Source organism: Psittacula echo (assembly GCF_963264785.1).
Source record: "Psittacula echo genome assembly, chromosome: 1".
Taxonomy (NCBI): Eukaryota; Metazoa; Chordata; class Aves; order Psittaciformes; family Psittacidae; genus Psittacula; species Psittacula echo.
Window position 1 is genome coordinate 164,509,971 of NC_137735.1, and position 15,357 is coordinate 164,525,327.

General features: G+C 41.7%; 1 protein-coding gene across 10 annotated transcripts in view; it reads left to right on the top strand.

Moving 5' to 3' along the window:
- Window positions 1-3,756: 3,756 nt before the first annotated feature.
- Window positions 3,757-15,357, top strand: part of RBM17 (RNA binding motif protein 17) — a 35,522-nt gene continuing 23,921 nt past the window's right edge. For 5 of the 10 annotated variants that reach the window (XR_013956890.1, XR_013956891.1, XR_013956892.1 and 2 more), the window contains exons 1-7: window positions 3,849-4,394; window positions 5,548-5,688; window positions 7,642-7,758; window positions 9,105-9,271; window positions 11,143-11,240; window positions 12,552-12,608; window positions 14,427-14,568. Coding sequence is in view for 6 of the 10 variants with exons in the window: in XM_080618482.1 (XP_080474608.1) it covers window positions 4,383-4,394; window positions 5,548-5,688; window positions 7,642-7,758; window positions 9,105-9,271; window positions 11,143-11,240; window positions 12,552-12,608; window positions 14,427-14,568 (734 nt within the window). In the remaining 4 variants the exon portion in view is untranslated. The other 5 variants (XM_080618485.1, XM_080618486.1, XM_080618484.1 and 2 more) reach the window with 5 other exon arrangements.

A 15,357-nucleotide genomic window follows, 5' to 3' on the forward strand; every position in this document is an offset into this window, starting at 1 on the left:
CATATGAATGTTAGATTTATGAGTAGGTTTTCTCCTTTTCTTTTAAATTGTAATGCTTCCTAGCATTGCTTTCTTGCCTCCTTCAGAGCACTGAGTAGGCATTTCTAGAAAATGATCCACAATGAATGCAGCATCTCTTTCCTTAATGGAAGCAGCTGATTTAGAGCCTGCTGCTGTGTGTGTTTTGTTAGTGCTATTTTCTCTTGCGTGCATTGCTTTGCATTCATTAACACTGGGTCCCATCTGCCATCTCATCACCCAGCCAGCATTATGCCATCCTTCTGCAACTTTCTGCTTTGAGCTTTTGGTTGATTATTCTGAATAATGTTGGAATCCATAGCAAGTTTTATCACCTTGGCTGCTCACCTTTCCAGGTTGCCTGTTGGTACAATAAAGGGGTCCCAAGCAAGGCTTTTCACAGTGTATCAGGAGTTTTTTCATAGCTTCCTCATTCTGCCCATAACCCCATCTCCATAATCTCCCTCCTCTCCTCTCCAAGGAGTTCAGGAGACCCAGCTGTATCAAACTACTGAGAAAATTGATAAGTTGGGAGAAAGAGCTGCAAGAAAATGTATAGGGCAGAGCCAGAAATAAGGTACAGAGGTAGGACTGTTGAAGCAGCGATCATTAGTGGGGTTCAAGAGGAAAAACACCAACATGGAGAGGCTTAAAATCCTAAAACAAAGCAATAAGGATAGTTGAAAGATCCAACTTTAGCATCACTGAGGGTCTGCTGCAGGGCACAGAGCTGGCCAATGCTTCCCCACCTTTGCAGATGGTGGAAAAACCTTTGCTGGAAGAAGAGATTTCTGCCAGTTATTACCTACCTCCAGGATATGTATGCTGGGGATGAGACCACGAATGTCCCCCTCATTCCCAGTCTGTTCGGAACCTCTACACTTGGCAGGTGGGTGAGATTTCTCTACCTGCCTGCAGCCTTCCTGAATTGAATGAGATGGACTTTTTTGGGCTTCATTGCTCCTCTATGGGTGTGTACAAGTGTTTTGTGGCTATTATTGCTGTGGTGGATAAGTTCTGATCCATGCCTAACGCAGTTTCCAGGCTAAACCAAAAGCTGCTTCTCTACTTGTGAAGTATCTGATTCATTTCTTTAATAGGCAGTTATTTATAGGTCTAATAATTCAGCCTTTGCCTTCCCTGTTGTGACTTGTTCCTAGGAGGAACTGCAATCTCCCATTGTTATGATGTTTTCCACCTTTGCAGACTCTGACCTCTTTTTAGTTTTTCGCAATGATTGTCATGCTGTGCTATTGCTCTGTGACATTTCAATCCATGGTGATTTCTCTCAGCACCTTTTGATGCAATTAACTGATTTCTTCCTTTAACATACGATACTTGGTTTTTTCTCAACAGGATTCTGTCACTATAGAATCAGTAGTCAAGTGTCCTGCTGATTTTCTTTCTTCCACAAAGTTACATATATATATATATATTAATATTACAAATCCTTCCCTTAAAAAAGCAGGCATTACTATGTCAAGAAAGCCAAGGAAGATACTTGGAAGATTCTCCATAAATAAAGCTAAGACAATTTCTTCCTGTATTTAAGAAGCTTTCACTGTTGTTATGAAAATATACTCATCTGTAAATGCACTGCCTATGAAGATTGCCTTCGTAGAAAGCAGCATAACTAGGAAGGGAAGATCCTAGAATAGTCCAGAACTTGAAATCAGATCTTTTTTAAGTAGTAGCTGTACTTACTAGCACCACTTTTCAGCTAACCATGGAGAAACAAACTGCATAGTAGCACAGTGGAAAGCAATGTTAGAGGTAAGGACTTTCTGATGAATACAGAGATAGTGCTTGCAGTACTTTGAGGTTGCAGTGACAATGTTATCTGATTTGGGGCTGGAGGTTGTGCTTTGTTTTGCAGACAGTGTCGATGTTTATTTCCATCACTTTATCACGTAGTGGAAGTGGCCATAATTCTTAGAAATCTCAGCTCACCCAGTTTGAGACTGGCATGAGCTGGAGATACACATGCCCATTAAAGCAAAATAGAACAGCCCTTCTTGCCACTGTCAAAGAGAAAACACAGAATAATTAGTGTGAACCTTTGGGGTCAGCCACCTGAAGAAGACGGGAAATCAGTGTGGTTGGGTAACATCCACGCTCAGCCAGCTACAGAATATTAGGGATTATTTTGGAAAGCAAAACTGATTTCTGCAACTAGATGATCAGAGAAAGCAACCAATCCAGCCCACTTTAGGCCAAAATGATGTAATGGGATAAATACTTCTAATAGCCAGATACTTTGCAATAACATGATTACCTGGTGACCTCAGTAATGGCACAGTGCAATGGTAACAAGCATGCCTGAATAATAGATGCGGACGTCTGGAATACACTTGATGTGAAATGTCTGTAAGTTTTCTTTCTTCCTAACTTGTTCACTATGAAGAAGAGCTTCATATTATTGTCTCCATTTTTCCCCCCAAAATTAAGGTTTGCTTGGTAATTGGAAATGCTCAAGGAGGCAAGCTGTCAGGTTACTCTTTCAATAAGCTGCCACAATTTCTTAATGAGTTAGAAATACAGTACAGAGATTTGTGATACACAGGGAAAATACAGCGTTGGGCAGAAATACAGTCCTGCCCTCTGCCGATCGAATTGCTAAATCTGCTTCAAACTCCAGCACAGCTCCAACTAAACAAGGGTAAGTGGCAGCTCATCATATTGCAGAGACATAACTGTTTCCCAAACCCCTCACAATTCAGCTATAACAATGATTCCTTCTCTCCTCAGCAGTGACACAGGCTTTTAAACCTGAAAAACCTCTTAATGATCATTCAAATTATGAGTGCAGAGCTAACACGAGGCCTTGGTGTTGCTGTTGCCACTGGGATTTAAAGTGGCTTTATTTAAGTGAGCTACATGGATTATCCCATAGTATTTGCTGTTTGGTGTTAAATCATCCTGCCAAAATAAACTTAACTTTGTATTTACTGCTGTTTGTCTCTGTTTCCATAGTTACATGCACCGTATAAAAGGGTTATTGCAGGGGGTCATTATAGAGCGAAACATCACATTCAGATCGTGAGATGAGTGATTCACAGCATCTCCTCCAGAGCAGGTCTGTGATTCTCACCACTGCACAGGACTCAGAACTGAGGGAGACCCCAGACTTGCGGGAGACCCCAAAACCCACAGCATCACTGTATTGCTTCATTGCACGACTCTCAAGTCACATCAGGGACTGGATTCCAGGTGTGAGGAAGCAAAGAAAGCTCAGGGTGCTGATTACACTCGATGTGCATTGTGAAAACCAAAAGGAATTTGGATTTCTTCGGGACTAAGGAAGCCAGGAACCCAAACTTCCCACCCAGGGTGAAAAATCGTGTGTGCAACTAGCTGTCATCTTTCTTCCCTTGCCAAATTCATCCCCATATCCTACTTTGCTGCATTAGGAAGTTGCTGTGTGTGGAGTCTGAGGAGCAGCAGCCGGGGCTCAGCTGGAGAGAGGGGCCTCAGCTGCGCGTCTGACACCTTAAACAGGGCTGCATGGGGAGGCCAGCACTCCGAATGCTTCCTCCATTCCCTTCTTTTCAGGCTTAGAGCGCTTTTTCCCACCCCACAGCTCCCGACGAGCGTCCCCCTCAAGCCATTCCCAGCGCCATACTGGTGTGCACCGAGCGGAGCGGGAGGGAGGGAAGAAGGCAGCGCTGCGCCGCCGCCAGGGGGCAGTACAACAGAGGCGCTGCCGCTTGGCGCTCATTGGTCGAGAGAGGGCGTGCGGGCGGCAGTGCGCAGGTGCGGCCCCTTCCCGGCTGCCTCGGCGGCCGGCTAATGGCGGCGGTGGCGCGGTGACGGGTGAGCGGTGGGTTACGGGCCGCGGCCGGCTGTGCCAGCCCGGGGAGGCGGTACCGGGCTCCGGGAGGGTGTGCGGAAGCAGGGCGGAGCGGGAGGACGGCTCCAAACTCCTCTGCAGTGGCCTTGGCAGTGCGGCTGCTCCCCTCGGAGGGGTAGAGGCCTGCGAGGGGTGGTCAGGGCCCCTCAGCGTCCCAGGCCTCGGTCCCCTCCGACCGCGCTTGAGGGGGGACATAAGAGCCCATCGCTCTGTCGGCGTGGTGACAGCGCCTCTGCTTTGCTCCGTTGTGTGTTCCCCGCGGTGCACCCCATCCCTTCCAGGCGCTGAGGCACAAAGTCCCTTTCCCGCGGTGGCAGCACCTTCCCTGTATTCCCTATATGTATGCGGGTAGCATCACGTACCCGGAGTGCATCGTATCTGCCATATATGCATCATATCATATATCTCATATATTCATTATATTTCATAGAATAGCATAGTTCTTACAGCGTTAACTTTATTCCCTACGGTGGGTGGGAATTCATGTCATTCCCTGTCCTCATCCTGTGCCTATATGTGTTATAAGGTACCTCTGTATATTTCACTTGTGTGTACCTATGTTTAATAATCTCCAGTAAGTGCAGCTTCCCTTTTCTTGGCAATGAACTCTGTTCTGATGAGCCCTGGTTGTTATATTCCATTGCAGGATTTAATTGTTGGGTTTGTTTTAAATTTAGAGTTATAATATAGTTGCTGTATCCGAGACTTTTCCCACAGGCTTAGATGAATGTAAGTTATATTTGCAGCAACCATCATCTCCCGTATGTCAGGCAGGTTCCCTCAAACATAAGTGTCTGTCAGACCTGTGGGATCAGGATCTTGCTGATGAGTCTCTAAGCTTTATCTGCAAGACCATTGATCAGTTCTGTTTGATCCTGCAGTAAATTAAGAGGTTAGTTTTGGGGTGAAGATCCTGTGATCCAGGTCTATCAGAGACTAAATAGTGAGCTTTTAAAAGGGCCTTTAAACCCGTTTAGTGAGCTTGTTCCACAAATGCTAGACCTCTCATTACAGTCGCATCTCTTTTTCTGTTCACCTGAGATGCAATATCAAAGTGATGCATTTCATGTCATGTTTTTGATATTGTTACCCAGCTAATTTTATATATGTGTGCATGTATATGTGTGTGGTGTATGTGTACATACAGATGTAAGTTCTGTGTATAGGCCTTTAAAAGGGCCTCTGAAATATGCGGAAATAGCAACTTAATAATACTGTGGCAAGTGTATTTAATATAAGAAAGATCTTCCTTTACAGTGATGCAAAAATTAGTGATCTCTAATAAGATGATTGTAATGCTGGTATGTTTTTAAGGGCAGCAGAAACCATAAATCCTTTGTGTTCGATTCTGAAGTCCTAAGGCTTGTGTGATGCACAGAGCGTCCCTTCTCTAAAACCTGAAATTACTGATATCTAATACTACAAACGTAGTTTTAGGAGCTTCCCATCACTTGTTAATGCTTGAACAGTATTGATTACTTTTCAAACAGTTGCTTTTAAACAGCCTTACTGTAGTTATGTGTATTTGCTACTAGCTTAAGTAACGTTTGATTACTTCAGATTTTCTCTGGCGCTGAAAACAAGTCAGTATCAGAATATGGTGTACAAACAAACTAGTAGCAAATAAGCGCTGCCATAGGTTTGTTGTGTCATCTGGAATTTGTCTTTTTGTCTTCTAGTTTTCAGTTGAAGAGAAAATGTCACTTTACGATGACTTGGGAGTTGAGACCAGCGATTCTAAAACAGAAGGCTGGTCCAAAAACTTCAAACTCCTACAGTCTCAGCTGCAGGTGAAGAAAGCAGCTCTCACACAAGCAAAGGTATAGTCCCTCTGTGGTTTTGCTTTGTTATTAAAGCTTCTTTTCTGTTTGGAGCACTGAGGAAGGTTTGTGACCTTAGAATACCAGTGTCAGATACTTTTGCTGGGATTTGGCTGTGAGTTTGTAGCAAGGAGCGTTACAAAATTGAGGGGAGGAGAGGCAATGTGCAAGTTTCTTAAAGTCTGTTAGAGGGAAATAGCAAAATTAACATTAAAATTGAACCAAGAACTGATGACAATCTTTTAAGTAACAGAGCTAGAAGGTGATCTTCAGATCTAACTTTAAAGGTAATGAGGTTAAGTTGGGGTTTTATTTAAAGTAAAGGTCGTACTGTGATTGACGGTTGGCCATATGCATCACTTTATGCCTTTTATGTTGTTTAAGGCTTTTGCTTCTAAAGTGCGAATTGTTGTGTATTAGAAATGTCTGCAGAAAGTATTTCCAATGTACCTAAAGGGAAAAAGAGTTCAAGCTGATTCCCTGAGCCTGAGCTGTGACAGAGCCATTTTCTCTTTTTATCGCTATATTTCATTCTCTTTCTTCAAGCAGTGTTGATACGTTGGTTCAGGCAGGACATGTGTGTGTTCTTTGTGGTGTGTAGCTTCTGGAGTGAGATTACTTGATTAAAAATAAGTAGCATCTTAGATACTGAACACTTCAGTAGGCACAGCATTTTTTTCATTAGACTTACTCCTGTTTTATGCCACTGAAATTGAGAGCAGGATTTAGGTGATAACTGGAACAACCTGCATGAATGAAATCTAAACTACTCCATATAGGTAGATTCTTTGTGTAACTGGTATCAGTATATGCATAGGCTAAATAGAAGAGGATTAGAAAACTCAGATTTCAGAATAGATTAATACATTTTATCAAATGATAAAATATGAAGAACAATAGATTTGTTAAATAAGTCTGAGCCCCTTAAAGAACCCACTTGGTTCAAACTCATCTGAAAAGGTTGTCTGAATTTTTAAGGGGTGTCTTTCTGGTCCTAGTCCAAGCCTAGAAGCATTCACCTACCACTGTATGTTCTAGTGTGTGCACAAGCAAAGCGTGATCTCGCTTCCTTGAAAAGAGGAAAGTATGCACTGGTTTCATCAAGCATTCTTTGAAATATTCCATCAGATCTGTATTTGTGTAGCAGCTCTTTAAACATAGTTGGCAAGCATCTGACTCGGAAATGAGCGCCTTTGCAACCACTAAAATATGACATAAACTTAGTTATCTATGTCAAGGTCCATTACAAATCACACAATCATAGAATGGTTTGGATTGGAAAGGACCTTAAGATCATCCAGTTCCAGCCCCCTGCCATGGTCACTAGACCGTGTTGCCCAAAGCTCTGTCCAGCCTAGGCTTGAACACTGCCAGGGATGAGTCAGCCACAGCTTCTCCGATGCAACCTGTGCCAGTGCCTCACCACCCTCACAGTGAAGAGTTTCTTCCTTATATCCAGCATAAACCTCCTCTGTTTAAGTTTGAACCCATCATCCCTTGTCCTATCTCTACAGTCCCCGATGAAGCGTTCCACTCCGGCATCCCCGTAGCCTTCTTCAGACACTGGAAGGCTGCTCTGAGTTCTCCACGCAACTTCTCTTCTCCAGGCTGAACAGCCCCAACTTTCTCAGCCTGTCTTCATAAGGGAGGTGCTCCAGCCCCTGATCATCCTTGTGGCCTCCTCTGGACTTGCTCCAACAGCCCCGTGTCCTTCTTATGTTGAGGACACCAGAACTGCACACAGAGCTCCAAGTGGGGTCTTACGAGTGCAGAAATTGCTGTATTTTGGTAAACTAAAGACAAATGATTTATTGAGCTTTGCACAGTGAAGGATTTGAGACAATGGTTTTCATCCTTTTACTACAAAAATGGGCGATACCAGCTACAAATACATAAAACTAGCTGCTGATTTCTCTTTTTTTAGACATTCTATGTTTTGATGATATTTTTCAGAGTCAGAGAACAAAGCAAAGCACAGTGCTTGCTCCAGTGATTGACTTGAAACGAGGAGGCTCTTCTGATGAGAGACAGATTGTGGACACACCACCTCATGTAGCAGCCGGCTTAAAGGTAAGACCAAGGCAGCTAAAAAGTTCGCCTGTAAACTAATGGTTTAAGACTTGAGTTATTTGACTGCAGTCTGTATTTTTAGTTTTCCATCATCTTTCCTAGTGGTCAAAAAACTGACCATTTTCTGAAATTGATTTTCTCTGCTCAAAGAGTGTTCAATTAATGAACATTTCAGCTTCATACAGTCCTTCCATGTGATACAGCATGGGATTACCAATATTAACATGTAGTTAAAATAAAAGTGTTCCTAGTGTATTTCTTCTGATCAGCTTGAAGGTACTTTGCAAGACAGCAGTTTGGTCAGGTTAATAATGAATGTATTGTGATTGCATCAGTGTTGGCAATGGACCTGTACATCAATCAACTTAAAAAAAAAAGCCACCTGACCTTTTAAAATGGATTTCTCATGGTAAGGAATCAAAAGAAACTTTCTCCCTGAAACTTTTTCAAAGGTGGTGGTTCTGAAATAGAATCATAGAATCCCAAAATGGTTTGGGTTGGAAAAAGGACCTTAAGGTTATCTAGTTCCAACCCCTGCCATGGGCAGGGACACCTTCCACTACAGCAGCTTGCTCCAAGCCCCTGTGTCCAACCTGGCCTTTGATACTGCCAAGGATGGGGCAGCCACAGCTTCTCTGGGCACCCTGTGCCAGCGCCTCAGCACCCTCACAGTAAAGAACTTCTTCCTTATATCTAACCTAAATCTCCCCTGTTTAATTTTGAGCTCATTACCCCTTGTCCTATCACTACAGTCCCTGATGAAGAGTCCCTCTCCAGCATCCTTGTAGCCCCCTTCAGACACTGGGAGCTGCTCTGAGTCCTCCCTGCAGCTTCTCTTCTCCAGCCCCAATTTTCTCTGCCTTTCTTCATATGGGAGGTGCTCCAGCCCCTGATCATCCTCATGGCCCTAAATAGTTCTTTCAGATGAGGGTAGAACAGTGTGTGAGCCTCTGTGTTATATTAATAGCAGCTGATGAAAAAGACTGATGAGATTATGTGGGAGGACCCCTTGCAGATGGTTGCAAGAGCAAGGTGCCCTAATACTTCTAATAATGAATTAAGGGGGGTTGAAAAATCCTTGTCCATGATGACGTGCTGCTGCTTTGTATTTGGTAGGGGGAGTGAGTGGGGGCAACTTTTTATTCATGGAAAAATTTGAGATAGTGAAAGCCTGGATGGAATGTTAGTTTTAAGTGAAGCAAATATTTCTCCTGGTACCTGCCATTATTGAAGTCTGGAATTGCAGTTTATGGTGTTGAGAGTGAGAAGGAAGTGTTAAATTAGTGGTTTCGAACTGAATGTTGCTTTCAGATATCAGCTGACCAAAGCCTTTTTCTTTTTTTAAGGATCCTGTACCCAGTGGTTTCTCTGCAGGAGATGTGTTGATTCCTTTGGCAGATGAGTATGATCCCATGTTCCCAAATGACTATGAAAAAGTGGTAAAACGTCAAAGGGAGGAGCGACAGAGGCAGCGTGAGCTGGAGAGGCAAAAGGAGATTGAAGAAAGAGAAAAGTAAGGCTTTTGTTTAAATTTATGACAATTATACAAAGAACAAACATACCAATTTGTTTAGTTTTATCCCTCTAAACAGGGAAATTCTTAAAGCTTTTGTGAAGAAAACCGTGCTTTTAGAAACAAGCACAAGGTTTTAGTATGTTGTATGTTGTAATACTCTTGCTAAATCGACTGCTAGTGCAAAAATTACAACATTTATCATGTTAACAGCCTCTTTAGCTGAAAGATATGTGTCAGCTTTTGCCATATCTACTTTATTTTGACAGTAGCAGCAGGATTTGGGTACTTAATGCATCGTTATCAGACTTTGACCTTTAGAGTATTGTCAGTATACCTTGACTACAGAAATACCTTCCAACACTCAGTGATAAACCATCATTTCTGGGTTTAAATACTACAAACTGATACATAATGCATCCAGTTTTAAAGATGTAGCTAGCACAGCCTATGAGAGGCATAGTTACGCTTTATTAACAGTCTGCATTCAGTTCAAGTAAGTTAATTGTGTATTTATTACTTCTTTGTCTCTGAACAAAAGAGAACACTACTTACTTGTAATTACCTTTATACTGTTTCCATGGAATAAGAAATCTCTCTAATCATAGTAAAGAAGTTGAATGCAGATTCGATGTCCTATTGAAACAGGTGGTAAAACATCTGCCAGCCAGGCAAGACTATATTTGCCTATTTTAAGTGAAATTAATAAGCCAGCTTCATCATGGTATGAATCATCTCAAGTCTATGGAATTACAGGAGGGTTATTCTGTTGCCCTTTTTAGTTCGTGGAAATTGATATTTTCGGTCGTTTGGCCTTCTCTGTTCGCTCTTGGTTCTATCTTTGTTGATCTGGTGGAGGAGGAATGCCTCATGCTCTCCTTCAAGATGTCAGAAATCCAAGCTGTCATTTCCACAGCTTCAGAGTTGATTGCTGTTCAGTCATGCTTGTGCTTGTTGTATGTGGGCCAAAAGGATAGTCTTTATATATAACGTTAAGAGAGAGGAAGTGAAAAACACATCATACACTTTGAATTAAAATTGGGGAAACAATCTCAGCCAAGCCTGCATCAGCTGGATGCATTGTAATAACTTGGGTGTTAGAACAGGGTATAAGTTTGGTTTAAATTCACAATGCAGAGATTCAGAACAGTTGAGCTGTTTTTAACATCCTGTAGCACAGTTTTGATGGCTGTGCTGGCAATGAGATCTGATTTATGTTCCACACTGTGCTCCTCACAGTTTGGGAAAACTACTTTTCCTTTTTCTGAGATATTAAAGTGAGTAATTTCATAATCACAGTAAATGACAGCTGAAGTGCAAACACTTCTTGAAGCATTTCTCACCTAATGTTAAATACGTTTTAATAAACTTGTTGGAATCTTATTTAATCACCAAGCTACTCAATAATCTGATGGTTTTGGGGGTTTTTTAAGTTGACTGAGTAAGTGATATTACTCTGTATAGTGTGTAGTGGGGAATGTAAAAGGGATTCTGTTCAAAGCAGGGTGATTAATTAACATCTCTGTTATCTTGTGGTCTGTTCCACCCAACACCTCTTCCTTTGTAGTCATTCAGTCACCGTAGTCAGTTTGCACTAGATTTATTCAGGTGCTTCCTCATTTTCATACATTCTTCTTGGCTGACTTGCAAGTGGAAGATGATCTTGCTTTGGATCTATCTTAATTTTACAAAATATACTCCATGAGGATAAAAGCAAAGAACCAAAAGTAAAGGTTTTTACTCACACCTTCATGGAAAACGTTATAAAATGCCAATTAGAGTGGAACAGTATAATTCACACTGCAAAGGTGGTATCACAGATTAAAGCCAAGAGTTAACTTTGATGGTTTCTAATTTACTATGTTTCCTAGAAGACGTAAAGACAGACATGAAGCCAGTGGCTTTTCAAGAAGACCAGATCCAGATTCTGATGAAGATGAAGATTATGAAAGGGAGAGACGAAAAAGAAGTAAGGGAGCTGTTTGATTTTTTTTGATGGGGAAAGAGGAGAAAAATAAATGGAGGGAATTCACAATCCTGTTCCATGGATTGTGTATGTCTCTATTCTCAGCTGAGGTGTATACTGCTATTTCTGAGCCTTTAGAATAACCCTAGCATTTTATTACAACCGTAACTGTCGTCATGCAGAAAACTGTTCTTCCCATGTAGGCTAAATTGTGGAAAGACCTCTTTTTACTTTAATTTGTAGATAACCTGATTTAAGTTTCTGCATGGTGTAGGTTCCAGGAAAGGGGTGAAGCATGAGATAAAATCACTGTAAGAGGATCACCGTTGAGTTTTCACTACTAAAGCTGACTATTCCTGCATTTGTTATTTCATGCCCTTAGAACTAGTTAGATGATGTGGATCTGAGTGATGAGATAGGTCTTTGCGTGTCTGTTCAGCCTGGAGAAGAGAAGCTGTGTGGAGACCTCAGAGCAGCTTCCGCTATCTGAAGGGGCCTACAAGGATGCTGGAGAAAGACTCTTCATCAGGGACTGTAGTGATAGGACAAGGGGTGATGGGTTCAAACTGAAACAGGGAAGGTTCAGATTAAATAGAAGGAAGAAACTCTTCACTGTGCGGATGGTGAGGCAGTGGTACAGGTTGCCCAAAGAAATGGTAAATCCTTGGCAGTGTTCAAGATCAGATTGGACAGGGCCTTGGGCGATGTGGTGTAGGGTGAGGTGTCCCTGCCTATAGCAGGAGGGTTGGAACCGGATGATCTTAAGCTCTTTTCCAACCCAAACCATTCTGTGATTCTATAAAATGAAACTTTAGACACCAAAGTTACAGTAAATAATTCAGGACTGTTGTTACTCTAAAAAAAAACCTTTCTAACAGGGGACATGATGTGTATTTGCTCTGCCTTGAAAGTTATGAGACTACATTAGAATATTGTTCATTAAGAGGCTTTGTACTTTACTGTTTTGAAAGTGTAGCTAATTTTGAACAGAGCATCCTTCTCATTTGGTTTGATTGAGCAGTTTTAGAACTAAAGGTTTGTTTCACTGTAGTCTTTAACTTTGAAATCCTGTTTATGACAGACATGACATGTACATCACTGCGGTTTGATGTCTCCCTTGATGTGCTTTTCATTCAGTTCTAGCTCACCACTGTTGAAGCTTCTCAGACTTCTCTCTTGCTGCTTTTCTCTTGATAGAGAAGTGTGTTAAGAATTGGCTGGTGAGGAGCCAGGAGCTATCTTAAGACTCAGTGAAGGTTTTTTGAGCAGCAGAACATAACCATACAAATATGTTATCTTCCATTTTGCTCATAGGTATGGGAGGAGCTGCCATTGCACCACCCACTTCCCTTGTTGAGAAGGACAAAGAACGTAAGTACACCAGAATCCTGTTCTCTGAAACTTGGCTGTGTTTATTTCTCGCTCAGCCTTCTGTTGTCCTGATGTTCTTCCCATACAATTCTTTGGCAGAAGAACTTGTACCAGTTCTTTGTTCATGGGGGAAGCTGTGGGGGTCCTGAAACACTACTGTGGTTCACACCTCTGTTCTAAAGGATTCTTTCTATATTGCTGGAGAAGTGGTTTGGCAAGCTGGTCTGTTATAACCATGCTCAGTTACTCATTTGTGATGTGAAAGGAGAGACGTTGCAGACAAGTTCCTCTGGGTAGACTAGAAACCTCCACAGCATGGAGAGGGAATTTTTCAATTGCCTTTTGCTGTAGGAGGTACTTTATGAATATCTTTCTGAAGGGGTTATGTGCTACACGCAGAACTTAGTGAGTTTTTGAGGGATGCAGTATTTGCTAAAGAGGTGTGTGTGCACCAGGTTTCTCTTAACCAGTAGATGGCACAGTCTTGCTACAAGAACAAACCCATTTGAATGGTCTTAAATTTGTCAATTAAAATATGGAACAGTGTGTGGTGTATGTTAAGAAATAATAAGGGAGAAGAATCTTCTGCACACAAACGTTCCTTTGGGAGTCCTGGTTTTACTCGTGAGAGCATTCAACTTTACCAGAAGCGAAGCTTGTCAGCGTGAGTGGATGATGCAGTAATGAAAGCATTTGAAGTGTGCAAACATTCAAAACAGAAAGAGGTTGTTTTGAGTAAATAATGAAGAGCAATTGAGCGGTGTCAAGGAAAAGTAAATGGAGGCTGGAAATGGTAGAAATATCCTGAGGGAGAGAGCTTTTTGAAATGGGACATGATCTGACAAGGAATCCTTTATACAGTTTGTTACTTAATGCTTAAAGCTGGACTGGAAAATCCTGAGAAAACACTGCTGTAGCAGAAGTCCCACAGACCAGTCCATCTGCTGCTTAAACAGGGATTGGGTTTTACTCATACACCATCCCCAAGCGTTATATCTGACATTTTATTTGGTAAGGGACAACTACTGGTTCAGCAGGAAATAATCTAAGACTATGTCAGTCTGCAAGTCCTTAAGTCCATTGAAAAGTGTGTTCCTGATATTTCCTTCAGTGTTCTGTAGGCTTTTTTTCTTTACATTTGACTTGTCAGTGGAAAGTAGTCCAATAATCTCACCAGTATGATTGAGATACCTATATATAGATACAGAGACAGATACAGATATATCTCCACACTGCAGGAAGAGTTTCAGTTCAGGGATTGTCAGATCTCTTCAGATTGTATAAATACTTTGTTTTGAGCTGCATTCATTCTTTTTAAGACTTTCTCTTTTGTGTATATCTCCAGTGCACTTTTCTTCCCAGTCCCCAGCCCCCAGGCTGTATGCATTGATCTGGTTTTGTTGTAATTCTGTTCTTGATGAATGAGGCTTTCAAGTTTGTTTGCCCTCTGTGTGGATAAACTCATAGTGCAGGTGGCCTCTTATGTTTCTTTTTTCCATTTGATAAGTAAGAGGTCAATAAATGCATTATAGACCTGTGGATACAAACTTGCTTTATATCCAATGAGGAGAATCAGGCTAATTCTTGTTTCTAAGAGGGAGAGAGGAAAAGGGATGTTAAAGCAGCATGTGCAAAGGAAGTCTTCTGATTTGGATTCTATGTGGAAGACTTTTGTTAATATCAAAGCAGAAGAAAGTACAACTTACAGCTGTGTGTAAATGTGGTAAACTGAAGGCACAGTACTGCAGTACTCATAACAAGTAGGTTAGATCATGCAAAGTATTTTACTGAAAAACCAAATGTCTCTGTTTTCTTCAGCTGTAGCGTCATTTCCGTATGAAGAGGAGTCGAGACCTCGGCCACCATCTTCCAAAGCAGCTATTCCTCCTCCAGTATATGATGAGCCAGAAAGACCTCGTTCCCCCACAGGACCTAGCAACTCTTTCCTTGCTAACATGGGGTAAATGATTGACTTATGCTCATTTGGTGGAAAAAAGGTGGTGGAAAAAAGGTGGTGGAAACCAAAAGTTTAAATAGCTTGTCAGTAGAGAAGAACACATCCCACCACATGTCAGAGTGCATATAGTTCTGACTGGCAGGATACAGGAAAAGCTGTGGATTTACTTGATGGAAAGAAATGCATTTGAGGTGGTTGCATTCAAAGCTTTGCTTTTAAGCGAGTTCTGAAGCCACACTCTGGCATAAAGTGTTTATGGCTTTTACAAGCCAAGCTAATGTAGTACACAGGAAATCACAGATGGCATGTTAGTTCCTCTAGGGTTTTTTTTCCACCTATGTCTTAAATGTGGTACATACCAGGGGGCAAATCAGCTCTGCTTTGTTTGTTTCTTCAGAAATTCAAAGCATATTTGCAGGAATGTAGCAGCTGTGGCTGCAGATCTGCCCAGTTACTTTCTGCCTTGAATGAGCATCATGTGTAGTTCTTGTTACTACTGTGGCAACAAGGGGAAGTTGAATTCATAGCTAAAAACATCTTGAGATCTCAGTTGAAAGGTGGAGTAGTTAGATGTGGTACTCTTAGCAGTTGCATTGGGTGTTGTGGAAATGCAGCCTCAGTGTAGTCAAACATTATTACACTGCATTTCCATTTTGGAAATGATTTTTAATGCATTTTTTAACAGAAACACTTTGTGCAGCAAAAGGATAACCAAACTCAGCACTGTTGGATCAATTAATGCATTGTTACCACCTCTAGTTAGCAATACCCCAGGACCTTCAGGCCTTCACT